This window comes from Pogona vitticeps, chromosome 2 (assembly GCF_051106095.1).
Source record: "Pogona vitticeps strain Pit_001003342236 chromosome 2, PviZW2.1, whole genome shotgun sequence".
Lineage (NCBI taxonomy): Eukaryota > Metazoa > Chordata > Lepidosauria > Squamata > Agamidae > Pogona > Pogona vitticeps.
The window spans coordinates 123,719,434-123,738,718 of NC_135784.1; the positions used below are offsets into that span (position 1 = coordinate 123,719,434).

At 46.4% G+C, this 19,285-nt stretch overlaps 1 protein-coding gene across 8 annotated transcripts in view; it reads left to right on the forward strand.

Annotated features, from left to right (window-relative positions):
* The window catches only part of ADGRL1 (adhesion G protein-coupled receptor L1), a 176,280-nt gene that overhangs the window by 90,005 nt on the left and 66,990 nt on the right, over positions 1–19,285 (forward strand). For all 8 annotated transcript variants that reach the window (XM_078385866.1, XM_078385868.1, XM_078385867.1 and 5 more), the window contains exon 3: positions 14,566–14,782. In XM_078385866.1, the coding sequence (XP_078241992.1) occupies positions 14,566–14,782 (217 nt within the window). The remainder of the gene's footprint in view (positions 1–14,565; positions 14,783–19,285) is intronic.

The following is a 19,285-nucleotide window of genomic DNA, read 5'->3' on the forward strand; positions in this document are numbered from 1 at the left end:
CCTTAAATTCTACACTATGTTAGGAACATAGGATTCCACCTCTTAAGTTTTTGGAATGGTGGGGGGAATAGAAGAAGATTTCTTTTTTAATCGGATCCACAGAGCACCATCTGTCTCACACTCTAATTTTAGAATGGATGAATCTGGCTAGGAGGAGAATGGGGTTGATTGGAAGTCCTCCGTCTCCTCCTACAACAACAGGAAATCTGCATCGTTGAGTTGAGGGTAGAGGATGTCTCCCTTTAGTCAAATGATGCTTGGATTCAAGATCTATGAAAATTTAGGAGTTTTTGGTGTAAAGAAAAGGTAAAAGTTTCTCTCCTCACTGGGCACTAAATGCTGGGATTCCATGGATTATTGCATACTAAGTTATATCCCAAAGGGAGATACCATCTGATAGCTTTATTTGCTTTGGTCTCCCTTGAGTCTATGTTCCGTAGTGGGCAGGCAATGGAATATTGTCTACCGGATCCTCCAGAGGGTGGCTATATTTAGGTACCTGAACTTAACAGCCATGTGAAAAAGAAAGTCCTTCTCTTGGAATTCTATAGTTTTACATATCAGGACATAATAAAACTCATCTGGTCCTTATCAGGTCTGAAAATTAGGTAAGTACAATCTCAGATGAACAACAACAGACATGACATATTACACTGTGCTGTGATTTATTTAACAAAAATAAAGTCAAAATGGAGAAGCCATGTGTGAAAAACCAAGTACACCTTATGATTCAATAGCTTGCAGAATCACCTTTAGCAGCAATAACTTGAAGTAATTGTTTTCTATATGACTTTATCAGTCTCTCACATGGTTGCAGAGGAGTTTTGGCCCACTCATATTTACAACATTGCTTCAGTTCATGGAGGTTTGCAGGCATTTGTTTATGTACAGCTCTCTTAAAGTCCCGCCACAGCATTCCAATCAGGTTGCGGTCTGTACTTTGACTGGGCTATTCCAACACCTTGATTCTTTTCTTTTTCAGCCATTCTGTTGTAGATTTGTAGGTGTGCTTGGGATCAATGTCCTGTTGCATGACACAATTTCAGCTGTGCTTTAGTTGTCAGACAAATGGGTTCACATTTGACTCTAAAATACTTTGGTATACAGAGGAGTTCATGGTCGACTCAATGATTGCAAGGAGCCTATGTCCTGTGGCTGCAAAATAAGTCCAAATCATCACTCCTCCACCACCATGCTTGATAATTGGAGCTGATATGCTTGTGTTGGTTTTTTGCCAAACATGGTGCTGTACATTATGGCGAAACATCTCCTCTCTGGTCATGTCTGTCCAAAAGACATTGTTCCAGAAACCTTGTGGTTTGTCCATATATGTGTAAGCATCCTTCAGTCTCAAAAGACTATGGTAACATGCTCTGTATGGAGGACTTGGGAAAGTGTCTAGTGTGGCTGAGAAGGCCAATTTGAGAGTGACAGTCCCTTCCACACTGAAGACAAATATAGCCTGTTCCCTGTCCAGCTCCCTGGTTTTGCTGCTTTCGGGACTGCCTCTTTGCTTCAGCCTGCTGGGTGAGGGTCTCTTCAAATTGGGAGAGGCCATGATGTACCACCTACCTCCAGGCTGAATGCTCAAATGTCAGTGTTTCCCATCTGTTGAAGTCCATTCCTAAGGTCTTCAGATCCCGCTTGCAGATGTCCTTGTATCGCAGCCGTGGTCTCCCTCTGAGGCAATTTCCCTGCACTAATTCTCCATACAGGAGATCCTTTGGAATCCGACCATCAGCCATTCTCATGACGTGCCCAAGCCAATGTAGGCGTCGCTGTTTCAGTAGTGTATACATGCTAAAAATTCAAGCTTGTTCTAGTACTACTCTATTTGGAACTTTGTCCTGCCAGGTGATGCCAAAAATCCGTGGGAGACAACGCATATGAAAGGTGTTCAGCGTCCTCTCCTGCCGTGCACAAAGAGTCCAGGACTCACTGCAGTACAGGAGTGTACTCAGGACACAGGCTCTATAGACGTGGATCTTGGTATATGCTGTCAGCTTCCTATTAAGCCATACTCTCTTTGTGAGTCTAGAGAACATAGTAGCTGCTTTCCCAATGCGTTTTTCCAGCTAGACATCTAGGGAGAGAGTGTCAGAGATCATTGAGCCAAGGTACACAAAGTCATGAACAATTCTTGCACGGAGATGGTAATAGAAGGAGGTGAGTCCATGCCTTGGCCCATGACTTGTACTTTCTTCAGGCTGATTGTTAGTCCAAAGTCTTGGCAGGCCTTGCTGAAACGATTAATGAATTGTTGGAGGTCTTCAGCAGATTGGGCAACAATGGCTGCATCATCGGCAAAGAGGAAGTCCCACATGCTTTTCACTTGGACTTTGGTCCTTGCTCTCAATTTAGAGAGATTAAAGAGCTTTCCATCTGATCTAGTCCGTAGATAGACACTTTCTGTTGCAGTTCCAAAGGCGTGCTTCAGCATGACAGCAAAAATTATCCCAAACAGGGTTGGTGCGAGGACACAGCCCTGTTTCACTCTGCTTCAGATGTCAAAGGGATCTGATGTTGAGCCATCAAAAACTATGGTGCCCTTCATCTCCTCATGAAAGGACTTGATGATGTTAAGGAGTCGAGGTCGACATCCAATCTTGGGAAGTATTTTAAAAATGCCATCCCTGCTAACCAAATCAAAGGCCTTTGTGAGATCTATAAGGCCACAAAGAGTGGCTGTCGTTGTTACCTACATTTCTCCTGCAACTATCTGAGGGAGAATACCATGTCAGTGGTGGATCTATTAGCTCGAAATCCACATTGTGATTCCGGATAGACTCTGTCTGCAAGCACCTGCAGCCTCTTCAACACAACACAGGCAAGCAGCTTCCCTACAATGCTGGGAAGAGAGATGCCACGGTAGTTATTGCAGTCACCCCTGTCTCCTTTGTTCTTATACAATGTGACAATATTTGCATCCTTCATGTCCTATGGTACTCCACTTTCCCTCCAGCAAAGACAAAATACTTCATACAGCTTGGTGGTGATGATCTCTTTACAGCACGTCAGCACTTCAATAGGGATGTTATCCTTTTCAGGTGCCTTGCCGGAGGCAAAGGAATCCAAGGTCACTTTTATTTCTGCTAAGGTTGGTTCACTGTCCAACTCTTCCAAGACAGGCAGGCACTTGATGTTATTTAATGCGTCTTCAGTTACTACATTTTCTTGAGAATATAGCTCAGAGTAGTGCTGCACCCAGCGTTCCATCTGCTGTGCTCGGTCCTTGATGATCATGCCTGTAGCAGACTTCAAGGGAGCAGATTTCTTCTGTATTGGACCTAAGGCCTCCTTGATAGCATCATACATTCCCTTGGTGTTACCTGTGTCCACTGCTATCTCTATCTAAGAGCAGAGCTGAAGCCAATAATCATTGGAACATCTCCTGGCAGTCTGTTGGACTTTGCTATGAGCAGCTTAAAGAGCCTGCAAGTTGTACTCACTAGGACAGGCTTTGTATGCTGCTACAGTTTATTTATTTATTTATTTGATTTATATCCCGCCCATCTGGTATTTTTATACCACTCTGAGTGGCAAATTCTCCTCTTATCGTTGATGGCTGGCATCAACTCCTCCAATTGGGCTTCAAACCAGTCTGCCATCTTTTTCGTCTTCTTGCCAAATGTGGACAAGGCAGTGTTATAAACAGCGTTCTTGAAATGTTCCCATCATTCAGGTGCATTTGCATCAGCTGGGCCTGGAAGGGTTTCCTCAAGCGCTTGGGCAAATTCCTCCACTTTTCTTTGATAGTGAGTCTTGCTGATGTCAATACTTGGTCTTCCTTCCTTTTTCGTGTGATACAATCTCTTTGTTCACAGTTTTACTCTACTACACACCAGGAAGTGATCAGTATTGGAATCAGCACTTTCGTAACTGTGTGTGATCGTAATACTAGGAAGGCTAGAACATCTAGTGAGGATCAAATCAAGCTGATGCCAATGCTTCGATCTTGAATGTCTTCAGGAAACTCTGTATTGAGGCTTTGTATTGAAGAACATGTTGCTGTCACAAAGACCATAATAACAGCAAGACTCCAACAAGTGTTGGCCATTTTCGTTCATATTCCCAGTGCCAAAACGGCCTAGACAAGTGGGCCAAGAATTGTGATCAGCACCAACACCAACTCTAGTGTTAAAGTCCCCGAGAATGAACAGTGCCTCTCTTTCAGGGACTTTTTTATAGTAGCTGCCAGACTGTTGTAGAATTTTTCTTTGACTTCTGTTGTAGACAATAGTGGTGGTGCATATGCACTAATGAGGGTGACCGGTCTCGCTGATGAGTGGAGCTGCAGAGACAGGATTCTTTCACCCCCCACAGTAGGTGGAACAATGGATCTCAGCAGAGTATTTCTGAATGCAAAACCAACACCTCATTCAGTGGTTTTCCCTGCCAGAAAAATGAGAAGTTTTTTTTTCTTTGACAGATCCCGTGTCTGGCAATCTCGTCTCTTGCAGGTCAACAATATCCATCTGCAGCCTACTCAGTTCCATGTCGATGACAGTTGTCTTGCGCACATCGTCTATTTTCTGCAGGTTGTCAGAAAAACCAGGGGTCATTGTCCGAACATTCCAGTTGCCCAACTTTAGGGCAGAAATTTTCTTATGATTGTTGCATGGTGCATGGTTATCAATCTGCTTGCCAGCTTTCACCATAAACCCCACATATCCCGTGAAGTTAACAGACTGTGGCGATGTAGCACCTTACTGGCTGAGGGTTACCCCGCTTAAGGCAGGCAGTAGCTACCTAGTGAGGTGCAATGCCCTCTCCCTCTGTCAGAAGTAGCCCCTGGTATCATGCTGTATACCAATCGAACAAAGACTTATAATCGGTAACTGCTACTTCCTGTGTTATTTCGATGCTGTATGTGAAGCTGGAGTGTCCTCTCCAGAGCATGAAGCCTGGGTAAAATAATGTGGAGGATAGGCTGTTAGCCAAGCAACAAATCACCCCTCTCCACATCGCTGAAATGGTCCAATGGAAAGGCAAGAGCCAATACAACTGGTTCCAGAGACGTCGGAGGAGTTGCCAGAACGACACGAACTGCCTCCGGGATTCTGGCTCTGGATTTTGCCTTGAGGTTAACTCTTGAAGCCTTTTCCATCAGTGGATATAGCCACAAGGCAGTGGAGGTTTGAAATCAATTTTCCTTCTGCTAGATGGGCTGCCTTCCAAGGCTGACGAGCCCTACCTACCCGGCCTGCTCCCTAATAGTGCAGAAGTATAATTGTACCCCTAAAGCTTTCCTGCCCCCCAGGTGTATGCAGTGCTATTTGGCTTTCCTATTTACCAAATCAGTCAAAAATATAACCAGAGAATTTTGCGTGCCATTAGGTGTGCACACTCATTTAAAGCTACAACCCCACCCCCCCAGACCATGCAGTCAGGGAGAACAAAGGTCATCCTAGAAGAAAATACCTGACCAAATAAAATGTCCCCCCAAGCACAGTTCAACTCCTGCCTCAGCTTCCTCTTCGGGAAAGGGGCTAGGATGAAGCTGAGGCAGAAGGTGAGCTGTGTTTTGCGGGGGGACGGGACATTTTATTTGGTGAGGTATTTTCTTCTAGGCTGACCTTTGTTCTCCCTAACCGCATTGTCTGACGGTTGTCTGGCGGGGTTTTAGCTTTTCCATATACAACTTTGCAAACCTAAGCAGTGCTGCCATGTGTTTTTAGAGAGAAAAGGCTTTCTCCTGGCATCCCTTCGAAACAATGCAAAAATCGTACTGTCATGAGCTTTAACATTTAACCTGCTGAGGCCTGTATAGCTTGAGATGTAACTCTTAGTTTTTTTGCAATTTCTCTAAACATCGCATGGTCTGACTTTGGGGTGAATTTGCTCGGACATCCACTCCTGATAAGACAACAACTGTTTTAATGTTTTCCACTTTTGAATAATCTTCCTTACTGCAAAATGATGGATTTTCAATTGTTTGGAAATGGCCTTATAACCCTTCTCAGATCAATGGGCAGCAACAATTGCTTTTCTACAATCAATGCTGATATGTTTCTTCCTTGGCATTGTGTTAACATACACCTGAATGCTCCAGACCAAGAAACTGCTAAAACATCAGCTTTTATACAGGTGGTCACACTTGCTGATGATCAGTTACTCAAGGATGTTTGGTTAGTAGCACCTGGCTGCTACTTAGCCACTTAATTCCTATGGAAGCAATAAGCATGTGCTTAGTTTTTCACACATGGCTTCTCCTTGTTGGCTTGATTTTTGTAAATTAAATAATGACACAGTGTAATATGTCATTGTTCATCCGAGGTTCTATTTATCTAATTTTCAGACCTGCTAAGAACCAGATGATTTTTATTATGTCTTGATAAGTAAAACCATAGAATTCAAAGAGGGTGTACTTTCTTTTGTACATGACTGTATGTGAACACTTGTCCACATTTGTAATTACTTTTTTGGCACTGTAACTCCCAGAATCCCCAGCTAGCCTGGACAGCACTCCTGCTTGCTTTGGGGAATTCTGATAGTTTGGGTTCACCATAGCCCCCTCAAAAATAATTTTCCCAACTGTGCTCATTATCTCTCAGCTGCTTCATCATCATCAGTACATAGGCATAACTTATAGAAACATGCCTTCTGTAAAATGACATGCATACACAGTAGCAAAACAGATTACTTGGGCCTCCTGCTATTGATCTAGTTTATATATCTCAATGATTGCATTCTGAGATCTAAAGGAAGCCTTATCTTAAAATACACAAGGACACCAACCAGCCAAATAAATAAATAAGTAGAAGATGCAAAGACAATTCACAGTTACCCTAGCCACTGCAGTCTATTTAGAGAGAGCTTTCTAAAAATGCTGACACGCTTGCAAATGCTCAGATGAAAGGAGTTCCACAACTGTATGAGATTCCCAGAATTTATTTAAAAAGAAAACGCCTGAAAAATCCTGAACCGAAAGGCCAAATTCTGTGATGTGTACATTGTGTGCATTTGCATATATTTGCTTACTTTGCATTATAGCTGCTACTAGTCAAGAAAGTAGGTGTCCTACATACATCATCTGAGCATATAGTTTAGCAGCATAGTGTCTTTATATACAGTGAAGGAGTGAAAAGGATGGGGAGGTGAAAAGCTTCACTTTATCTAAGGAGTTTACTTAACAATCAATCTCTGGCCCGGACCTTGGTTTATATTAATCTCTTGTATTCACGTTCAGTCTGACATTAAAGAATTTATCATTGATTGGCGTTCTTGCAAGGATTGGATTTAGACTCAGTGTTCTTATTTTTCCCTGTGTACAAGTAATTTGTTATCCAGGGGTCTGAGAAGAATAAAGAGAAGACTCAGATCTTGGTCTCTGCGACTCCAAGACTGTGAATATTTCTGCTTTACTGCAGTTTCAGTGCCTGTGCAATACAATTGTAAAATGTAGGATACACACAGTCCATGGGCATGATTCCTTACATGCTAGCTAAAACCCTATTGGTGTTTGCAGAAGATTTGGATAACTGGTTGTGACTAATTTGCAAGCTGGTGGGATGCATCTTGGTTGCACAGTCAGGTACATGACCAGGCACACAACCAGCACACATCCTGGCACCTCTCAATTGGCTGCAAATAGCAGCAAGTTATACAAACCATACAGGAACACCAGTAGGATCCTGGCTGCTGTTTTTGCCCAGTTTCTGCATTTAATGGTGAACTCAAGAAAGCTTTCTCACAGGATATTGTTGACTCCATCCTTTATATAAAGGCCCTTCCCATATCTGTTGCAGCTCTTAAGAGCAACTGGTCATGTCTTTTCTGCATGATTTTTACGTACTTAGATTTTAAATTTATTATTATTATCTGTTCTGAGCATTTCATAGGTAACAGAAATGAAGCAGTATGAGTATATCTAAATTATACATATATAATTCCCTTCTGGAATGCATACCTTAATGTGGGGAATGGGTTTCGTTGTGAAGCTGAGAGCAGTGCCAAAGGCTAGACTGTTATGAACCTGGACTTCTAGTAGGGTCACCCAAGCCAGAATAGTCAAAGCTGAGGCACCAGACTAAGATGCATCCACTCTCTTCATGAGTAATGGTTGCATCAGCAGAAAAGAATGGATAGTTCCAATGGTGATAGGGGTGGAGAAGCTTCAGAAGGGCTGAAGGAGATGCCGGTGGAGGATCTTTCACAGACATTGGCAGCAACACTCAAGCAAACTTTTGTTAGTACTGCACAGAAGGCAGTGGTCAACTACTGCTGAACCTTTCGTACCCTAAAAACCCTGCAATGAGACAGTCCAAAATGAAACAAGAGACAACACTAGAGAACTCGTGGCGCAGTGGTTAAAACGCTGTACTGCAGCTAAAACTGTGCTCACGACCTGGGGTTCAAATCCCAGGTAGCCGGCTCAAGGTTGACTCAGCCTTCCATCCTTCCGAGGTCGGTAAAATGAGTACCCAGCTTGCTGGGGGGGCAATGTGTAGCCTGTATAATTAAAAATGTAAACCGCCCGGAGAGTGCTTGTAGCGCTATGGGGCGGTATATAAGTCCAATAAATAAATAAATAAATAAATAAATAAAATGAGACTCCCAGGTCTGAAAGCTCTCAGTCAGCTCATGCAGTAGAACAAAGGAATGTGAATCCTATAATGAAGAACCTGTAGTTCTGGGAAGTGAAAGGAAACCTGTTTTGGAATCACTGAGAAGATATAAATCACCAGGGCTAGAAATAGAACTATTTCAAGCCACAGAGACTGAATCTGTCAAAATCCTAACAAGAATATGCCAACAGATATGGAAAACAGAACAGTGGCCCACAGACTGGAAATATTCAATTCCTGCAGTAGCTAAAGGACCATTGGTCTAATTTCCCAAGTAAAGTGATGTCCAAGGTGTTGCAACAAAGGCTTTTACTTTATATGGAGTAAGAAATGCCTGATGTTCAAGCTGGAATCCAAAAAGGAACTGGAGCACACCAGAGAATTACAGAAGATTTAGTCTATAGATTACAGCTAAATCTTTGACTATGTGGACCAAGAACCAGGGGTGGCAGTGGGTGTCCGTCTCTGTGTGTGCATGCGTGTGTGGGGCATGAGTGTGTGCAGGGGTGCAGGCAGGGCATGTGTGTGCATGCCAGTGGGAGGCAGGTACCTCAAGCAGCAAATGCTGAGGAGCACCAGTATGAACTCTCTAGCTCAGTGGTTCCCAGCTTTGGGTAGCCCAGGTGTTCTTGGATGGCAACTCCCAGAAGCCTTCACCATTAGCTGGCCAGGGTTTCTGGGAGTTTAAATCCAAGAACACCTGGGGCACCCAAGGTAGTGAACCATTTTAGCTGATCTCTTTGGATATTTTGGCCGTTTCTGGAGAACACTGCAGTTATCCTGCCTTGCACTCCCTAAATTAGCTTCCCTTCAGGTATGGTGATGGAGCCCATTTCATGGCTAGCGATGGTCACAAAGCATCGGCTCAGTCCTCTGGCTGCCAGGGTTGTTCCGCGGGTGTCCCGGCTTCCCATCCCTTCCTCCCCCTGGTACTGCCTTTGAGTGGGCACCTGCCAGATGAGGCAGGACTTGGAAGCCAGGGCACCTGTGGAACAGCTGTGTGCTAGAGCAGTGGCCCCCCCCCAACCATGGGCCTCCAGATATGCCTGGACTTCAGCTCCCAGAAACCCTGGCCAGAAGAGGCAGTGCTGGAGGCTTCTGGGAGATGTAGTCCAAGAACATCCGGAGGCCCAAGGTTGGGGATCACTGCATTAGGCTTTAATCTAGAGGACCAAACTGGCACAAACTGATGAACTGCGGTTCAAGCCCATCTCTATTCATGACCAAAGACAAACCAAGGTTTCAGCTCTGAACTGGCCAGCTGTATACAGATTGAAGAGCGAGGCAGGGTGAGGCACTGTCTTGTCCTTTGCCTTGGGCTGCAGAATGCCTTGAGCTGACTGACCCTGCTGAAGATTGCTATAAGAGAGGAGTGTTTCCTTCCCCCCCCCTTTTTTTTTTCCTGGAGAAGGCCCTAGCAGCCAAAGTCAGTGGTGAACTTCCCATAATGCACCTGGCCTTCTTTTTAATCAATGCTTTTCTGTCCCATGCTTCCCACTTCAAGGCACTGCGGCGGCAGCTGCTTCTAGTGTTTCATCTTTCAGGCCCCTTTGTGTTCCTCTCCTAGGGCAACGGCACAGAACTTGGGTCCAGCTTCAAAGCATCAGCCACATGGGTTTGGATAGGCAGGGGGTGGCTTTAAATAAAACTAGTTATCTGTACTAACCCTTGGCTCATTGTATGCATGGCTGAGATTGACAGCATGGGTAAGGATTGCTAATGCCCCTCATAATGCCCCTCATTGTATAGGATACAGTGGCGTTCCTGCTCTGAGCGGATAGCGCCAGGATGAAGTAGCTAGTGACGGCCCGTTGGTTTTGCAGCATTTTATAAAAGGAACTTATCCGAAGCAAGGTTTTTAAAAAAGCCATTTTGTTCTCCTTTTACCTCGTTTCTTAAGAAGCACTGAATAGGTATGCAAAAATGGAGACCACCACCATGCCATGTTCAAATTCAGAGACTGAACTCCATTCTTTAGCACAGGGGTAGAGATGTTTTGGCCCTCCAGATGTTTGGGGGCATTATTTTCATAACCCCTCATCACTCATGCTGGCTGAGTTTCTGGAACTTGCAAAAACATCTGGAGGGTCAGAGGCTCTGTTTTGGAATGCTAGGATCTGGGGCAGTAAGTCAGCATGGAGCAGAAATAGGTCTTGTCTCTCTGTTTTTTATGCCATCAAGTCAGTTTTGCCAGTTCCACTCCCCTAATGAGTTTCCATGGCTGAGTGGAACTGGCAAAACTGAGTCCTAGTCCTTCACTTGGTTCACTATACCAGGGTTCCCCAACCCCCGGTCTGCGACCCGGCAGTGGTCTGCGGCCTAGGCAGGACTGGGCCATGGGCACAAATCTCCTGCCCCTCTGTGAGCATTGCCATGCGCATGCGCACAAGCGTGCCATCCCTCCCCCCAAACAGTCCGCAGGGCCGCACAGGCTGGCTGTTCTTGCAGGAGGCACAGTGAGGAATCGAACTCCCAACCTCCGGCTCTGCAGCCAGAGACCTAAACCACTGAGAACATAAGAACGTAAGAAGAGCCCTACAGGATCAGGCCAAGGGCCCATCTAGTCCAGCTTCCTGTATCTGACAGTGGCCCCACCAGATGCCTCTGGGAGTACACCAGACCACTAGAGACCTGTCTCCTGATACCCCTTCCCTGCATCTGGCATTTGGAGGTACAGTACCTTCCTTTGAAGCCTGGGGATTATACACCCCCATCATGGCTTGTAACCTGTGATGGACTTTTCCACCAGGAATCTGTCCAATCACCTTTTAAAGGCATCTAGGCCAGATGCCATCAACACATCCCATGGCCAGGAGTTCCACAGACTAACACCACTCTGAGTAAAGAAATATTTATTTTTGTCTCTTCTCACTCTCCCAACACTCCATTGGAGTAGATGTCCCCTGGTTCTGGCATTGTGTGAGAGGGAAAAGAGCTTCCCTCTATCCACTTTATCCATCCCCTGCCTAATTTTATACATCTCAATCATGTCCCCCCTCAGGCACCTTTTCTCTAGACTAAAGAGCCCCAAACACTGTTGCCTTTCTCCAAAAGGGAGGTGCCCCAGCCCAGTCATCATTTTAGTCACTCTCTTCTGCACCTTTTCCAGTTCCACGATGTATTTTTGGAGGTGCAACAACCAGAACTGTACGCAATACTCCAGGTGTGGCCTTACTAGCGTTTTGTACAATGACATTAGAATGTTGGCTGTTTTATTTTCAATCCAGCCAACTTGTCTTGGTACCTAAATATTAATTTATCTACCTTCCCTCTGCTACTGCGAGGTGAAATGAGAATGCAGCTAGATACAGCAAGCAAAGCAGACAGAAGAAGCCGGGGCCACAGAGAAGGAAGGCAGGCAGGCTGTGGCACTGCTGAGCATTGTCACACTTGGTTGGAGCACTGAAACCTCCTAAAACCTTTGCTCTGGGTCTAGACCTGGTAACCTTAGTACAATCGGCGATCCCCTTTCTGTCGGAGATGAGAGCCATGCAGCAGGAGGCTGGCAGCACTAGCAGCTGATGAAATAAGGATTTGAAGACAAACGTTCTTCCCTAATCACATGCCCTTGGGAAGGCCTTTTGAAAAATCTCCAGCCTGCTCTGATGCAGCCGTCTGCCCTGCACGATGAGACCTACCAGTAGATAACTAAACAGATAGGTGCAAAGCTCTTGCTCATTACAGACACATCCCAATGCAGTTGGGGAGCCTCACTGGCCCTTATTTAAATTTGTTGACCCTCAAGCTTCTGATATGAAAATCCACAGCTTTGACAGCCCTGTCTCTCTCTCTCTCTTTTTTTTTTTTGCCGTACTTCATGTCAAGCCGCTTCATCCTTCCTTCCTTCACTGTCCTCTGTCCACAGCTACCCTTTCTCAGTTCCTACTTTCTCTTGTCTGCTGGGCTCCCCTACCCCACCCGCAAGCAACCACCAGTGCCAAGCTGTACTAGTTAGTTACTCAGCTAATGGTTTAATTACAGACTGTCTCCACAGGACCCTTCCATTAACCCAGCAAGGGGGAAGGGGAAAAAATTGCACAAAGAGCTGCGATGACATGCTTGCTTCCTAGTCCCCTCTCCAGCTTCCCTTTAAAGCCCTGAGTGCCACTAATGTACACTCCCCACGAAGGACTCTGAGTCTTGCCCTTTGCAGCTGAAGGCAGAGGCCTCTTGGCTGATTAGCTGCAACAAGCTAAGAGGGTCTGAGGAGCCCAGGAGGAGGGCTGATGTCCTGCCAGAGGCAGGGCCACGGTAGATGGCCACACGCAACGGAGCAGCGCCTCTCGCCGAGCATGCTGGCTCCTTTCCCTCTCCTTTGGAAAGGAGAAGACACAAAACTGATGGAATGCAGAGATTCTCATGGCAGAAGCATCGTGGGAGTAGAGCTAATGGGGCAGCAAAGAGATGGGATATTTGGATGAAGACGCCGGCGCTGGCACTGCCGTGCATGCCAACTAGCCAGGGCATTAGTCGTTGTCAGTTCGCATCTGTCCTCCCCACTTATGTGGCTGCTATCCTGGCCATTTTGTCAGTCCTCACTCAGTCTCTCCTACTCGTTCCTGTGGGGACTATGTATGCGAGGTGTCCTGTTCCTTCCAGAAAATGAGCAGGGCAACTACCAGAGCAGTGCTGAGCCTCACACCCCATGATTTAGAGGGAGCGGTGGGGACTGGGAAATGTCAGGGGAGTGAAAGTAAACTGAAGGCCACTAACTGACCAAAGTCCTCATTTTACCAACCATCTCTCATTGTAACGGAGGAGCATACCATGAGGTTGTGAGACCACCTCAGTACCTTAAATTTTTTTTAGGAGTAACAAAATGGGTATGGGGGGAATACAGCTGTTACAACCAGTTGCACTGCCCAAAGTGATGCTTATAACCACAGGGTGTCCTTAAGCAGTTACACCAGTTGTCCTAGCAGAGAAGGGATGAACCTGGGCCTTTGGGGAAAGGAGACCCAACCTGACTGGACTGTTGTGTGTCTCTGGTATTCCAGTGAACAGAAATCTCCCCAGATAGCCTAAGCTTTCCACAGTTGTCACCTACATTATTGCAATAACTGCAGAGGAAAGAATTCTGGAGTGAAATACTTCCCTGCCACTATCCTACAACCCCGAATACAGTACCTAGCTGTGAAGAGAGATGCTACGTAGCTTTGTTCCTCTTTCCTCCTTACTTGCAGAGATGGTGGCGCAATTCAAGAGTGTATCCACGATATAACCTTCCTCCCCTAACATCCTCCCCGTAATACAGATGAGCAGAAACCTCTCACACCAATATGTCTGGAACCCTCCCTAATATCTGAGTTTAGTCTTGAGTTGGTTTTCTCCTTCTCTTTACTCCTCCCTCCCAGCAATTTAGTCTTGCAGAATGTTGCACAATTCTGGAGGATTGCAAATAATTTTCTCAGCACATTTCCCAGACCCTTTCCTCGGCTGCTGTTTCTAAAGTGGGTCACGGGTGGTGCGGGGAGCCAGGAGCTTTATGAAAAACATGTCTGGGTTTTTAAAGACACATCTGCTTGAATCTGCAGAGCTTAGTCTGAGTATACAGCTCAGTCCTCCAGACGGGAGCTAAATCTCCTTTTTTTCTTCTTCTTCTTGGGTGGTGTCAGGACAAGCGCATCTTCATATTTGAGAGGGAACCAGACATGCCACAGTGTGGGTGGAAGGAATCCCAAACCCCTGTTGTTCTCTTTCGAATATTAAAATGGAATATAGAGGCTTAAAAACAGAGAGAGAGATATATTGCATATCTCACAGCACAGGACTAGAACTTAAGAGACAAAGAGAACAGAAAAGAAAAGCTTGGTTTGCACCAAGCCCTTTTTCTCATGGCCTTGTAGACAGTAGAGTGGGAAAAACAACTCCAGAGCCCTGATTTTCATGCTTTGGTCTAATGCTATGTGTTATGCATACCTAAAGATGGGAGGAAATTGCAGCAGTCAATCAGGAGATGAACTGGTAGCCTCACTCTCTCTTTCATCTCCTATTCCAGCAGGTCTGAGCCGGGCTGGCTTACCTTTCGGTCTGGTTCGACGGGAATTGGCATGCGAGGGCTATCCTATTGAGCTGCGCTGCCCAGGCAGTGATGTCATCATGGTGGAAAATGCCAATTATGGGCGCACGGACGACAAGATCTGTGACGCCGATCCCTTCCAGATGGAGAACGTCCAGTGCTACCTTCCAGATGCTTTCAAAATCATGTCCCAAAGGTAAGAGACACTGTAAAATTTGGGCTAGGATGGGGTGAGTCAAGGAGGCTTTCCCCTTCAGTGACTTTCTCTTTCAGATTGCTCCAGGGATTTCAAAATACCTCCTTTTTGTAACGAGAGGTGTGCCACTAAGTTCCAATACATTTCTGAAATCATTATGTGGTCCTTTGGGAAAATAAGAGACCGGGCCATTTACGAATGAGGCTCCATTCCACAGGGAAGCAGTTGTTTCAAAGTGAGAATGAGTCTGGTATCGTTCAAGGGAAGGGGAACAGAGGTGGTCCTCAGAGAGGTGGTTGGACTTCAGTTATTTATTTCATTTATTATTTATTTATTTGATTTTTACCCCGCCCCTCTAGTCCATGTCTACTCAGGGCGGCTTACAAAATAAAACAGAACAGTATAAAAATATATAAAATCATAAAATTACAATTACAATTTCAATTTAAAACAATTAATTTAAAGAGAGGATTACCAAGATGGAATAGCAAAGACAAGAAAAAAGGAGAAAGACTTAATTGACTGGAGGGAAGGCCTGCTTCAATAACCAAGTTTTTAACTGGCTTTTAAAAACACCCAGCAAGGGTGCCAGCCGAATTTCTGTTGGGAGGGCGTTCCACAGCCGAGGGGCCACCACTGAGAAGGCCCGGTTTCTTGTTTTTTTCTTCTGGGCCTCTCTCGGCGTCAGACCCCTCAGCTGCCCCTGCTGGCTATGCCAGGTGATTCGGGTAGATCTGGGTGGGAGAAGACGGTCTGCCAAATATTGAGGTCCCAAACCGTTTAGGGCTTTATAAGTGATCATTAGCACTTTGAAGTCAACACGGAAATGGATGGGCAACCAGTGCAAAGCAGCCAGAGTGGGGGAGATGTGCTGGTGTTTTCTCACCCCACTAAGGAGCCTGGCTGCCGCATTCTGGACCATCTGAAGTTTCTGCGTCAGCCTCAAAGGCAGCCCCACGTAGAGTGCATTACAATGGTCTAATCTCGAGATTACGAGCGCATGGACTAGAGTAGTGAGGGCCCCCCGATCAAGATATGGTCGCAGCTGGGCAATCCGCCATAGATGAAAATAGGTGGAGCGGACCACGGACGCCACCTGGGTTTCCATGGCAAGCGCCGGGTCCAGATGTATTCCCAAGCTGTGGACCTCACTCTTTGTGGCAAGGGTCGTCCCTCCAAAGGAGAGGGAGCCACCTATGCTGCTGACAGAAGGGCCACCCACCCTCAAGACCTCTGTCTTGTCCGAGTTCAGCCTCAATCCATTTGACTGCATCCATTCCAGTACAGTCTCCAGGCAGCGCTGGAGGGACCGGACGGCATCCACTGAAGTTGGTGTAAAGGAGATGTAGAGCTGTGTGTCATCAGCGTACTGATGACACGATGCCCCACACCCCCTGATGACCCCGCCCAGCGGCCTCATATAGATATTAAACAGCATTGGGGAGATGATCGACCCCTGTGGAACCCCACAATTGAGATTCCATGGGGCTGAGACCCTCTCCCAAGCTGTACTCTCTGGGGGCAGTCCTCCAGGAAGGAGCGGAGCCAGGCAAGTGCCAGGCCACCGACTCCCAACTCGGAGAGCCTCCCCAGGAGCATACCGTGGTCGACGGTATCAAAGGCAGCTGAGATGTCGAGAAGGACCAACAAGGACATATTGCCCCCATCGGCCTCCCTCAACAGGTCATCCAACAGTGCGACCAGTGCCGTCTCTGTACCATAGCGCGGCCTGAAGCCCGACTGAAATGGGTCCAGAGCATTGGTTTCGTCCAAGAGCGCCTGAAGCTGATCTTCCACCACCCTCTCAACCACTTTGCTGAGGAAGGAAACATTGGCAACGGGCCTATAATTGCCAATTTCGTCCGCCGCCAAATTTGGTTTCTTCCTAATGGGCCTAATAAGTGTCCCCTTGAGGGCAAGGGGGGACCTTGCCCTCCTGGAAAGACCCATTAATTATTGCAGTGGCCCATTCAGTTGTTGCCGGCCCGGCTGCATTGATTAGCAAGGCCAGGCAAGGGTCGAGAGAAGAGGTGGTGGCCCGACAGCGATCAAGCGCCTTGCCTACCAAATCTGGTGTTACAGGCTGAAAGGAGTCGAGAATAACCGAGCAGGACGGAGCGCTGGACATCTCTGCACGATCCATTGTATTTAAAAAAGGAGAAAGGTCACGGCGGATGGCCTCCACTTTAGATTTTAAAAACGCTGCAAATTGGTCAGGTGAGATGCTAGTGGGAGGCCCTTCACCCTGACCAATTCTGGATAGATCGCGAACTATACAGAAAAGTTCCGCCTGCTGGTTGGAAGCTTCGCTTATCCGGTCAGCGACATAAGATCTTCTAGCAGCCTTTACCTTGGCTAGGTAACGGTTAGTTGCGATCCTGACAGCTATCTTATTATAGTCCGTCGGTTTCTTCTCCAAGCGTACTCTAGCCGTCTCCTTATTCACTTCATCGCTCGTAGATCCTGACTGTACCAGGGTCCTGGCTGAGCTCTGCTCCTGAGAGGGCGTTTGGGTGCGATCGTGTCAACAGCCCTAGTAGCGGCGGAGACCAGAGCTTCGTCAGGAGCGCCAGACAGTTCTGCTGGTATCCCTCTCATGGTATCCTGAAAACCAATTGGATCCAGTAACCTTCGAGGACGGACCATCAAAATAGATCCATGCTCCCTCTGAGGGGAGAGCGCCATTGCGAGGTTACATTTTATTAGGTAATGGTCTGACCATGACAAGGGGACTGACACAAGGTCAGTCACCATCAGACCACGCTCATTACACTCGGTGGAAAAAACCAAGTCGAGCATATGGCCACCCATGTGCGTGGGACCGTTGACATGTTGGGATAAGTTCAAGGAAGCCATAGTTTCCAAGAACTCAAGAGCTGGCCCGGATACCTCCGCCTCCGCATGGATGTTGAAGTCACCCAGGACCAGAAGTCTCGGGGACTCCAACAGTGCCGCGGAGACGAAGTCCGCCAGCTCCGGAAGGGAGGTGGCTGGGTCACGGGGAGCGCGGTAACCCAGCAAGATCCCAATACCATCCCTAGCCCCAATCCGCACATGAAGGGCCTCCAGACCTGGCTTCACGACCGAGGAGCGCCTAGTAACCTCTAATGATTTTCTATAAACAATGGCAATTCCTCTCCCCCCCGCCCCTCCAGTTTGCCCTGGGCAGCAGACAGCGATTATGAGGGTTGCCAGCCAATGCTATCTGGAGGGCCACCCTTTTCTTATTCCTTGTGCAGTGACTGGAACTAGAGAGATCAATTCAAATTTGCCATGAAATTTACTACACTATTGTGGGCTGATAACTTTCTCTCAACTTATCCTATCTTGTACGTTCATTGTGTGGATAAACCAGGGAGAAACTCTTTTTTTCAGCTCTGTGAAGAAAGCATGAGGTATAAATGCTGCTCCTGCTCATAACGGTGATTGTGATGATGGGGGTGGTAGTGGTAACCACCACCTGCATTTCACCCAGATTTTCTAAGGGTTTTCTCCTATGAAGAAGTCTCTCTACATACTCATGAGTAGTTAAAACAAAGCAAAGCAGGCTGCTTATATAGTGCCCCATAGTGTTTAAAGCACTCTCTGGGCAGTCTACAATGTAATTATGAAGGCTACACATTACCATCTGCTCACTGGAAGGACAGATCCTGAAGCTGAGGCTCCAATACTTTGGCATCTCATGAGAAGAGAAGATTCCCTGGAAAAGACCTTGATGTTGGGAAAGTGTGAAGAGGAGAAGGGGACGACAGAGGATGAAATGGTTGGACAGTGTCACTGAAGCTACCAACATGAATTTGACCCAACTCCGGGATGGTAGTGGAAGACAGGAGGGCCTGGCGTGCTCTGGTCCATGGAGTCACGAAGAGTCGGATACGACTTAACGACTAAACAACAACCACCTCTCCAGCAATCAGGGTACTGACCTTGGAAGGATGGAATGTTGAGTCAACCTCAAGCCCAGGATCGAACTGAGGTCGTGAGCAGAGCCTTCACTGCAGTACAGCAGTTTAACCACAGTGCCAAAAGGTTACATACTCAAAGCAAAGGGAAGCCGAGGTTTTCTTGTGTTTGCATAAGGTCTGTGTAATTAGCTATGTTTAACCAGTGACCAAGCACACAGGTGTGACACACCCCAGCACCTTGTCAATTAGCCACAAGAATGGCTAATTAGCCATGCAAAGAAAAAAGTAATAATAAAGAGTAATAATAAATAATAAATCTCATGAAATGTGTTTATATCCTCCCAGCTTATCTGAGGAATTCTGAAGATTTGCTGAACTGCAGAACTAGACAGCAATTTTCACTTTATAGTCAAGTAGTAAAGCTTTGGATTAAATGGGCAGAAAGAGTGGGTTAGCCGAATTAACAAGAAATAAAACATTTGATTTAACATGCTGTGTTAAGACCTTTCTGCATTCATTTATGTTCCAGAAGGCCAGGAAATTGCAGCTGTTAAGAGCCATGCCTGTAACAGATGTGTGGTTTAGGCATGGCAGTCAG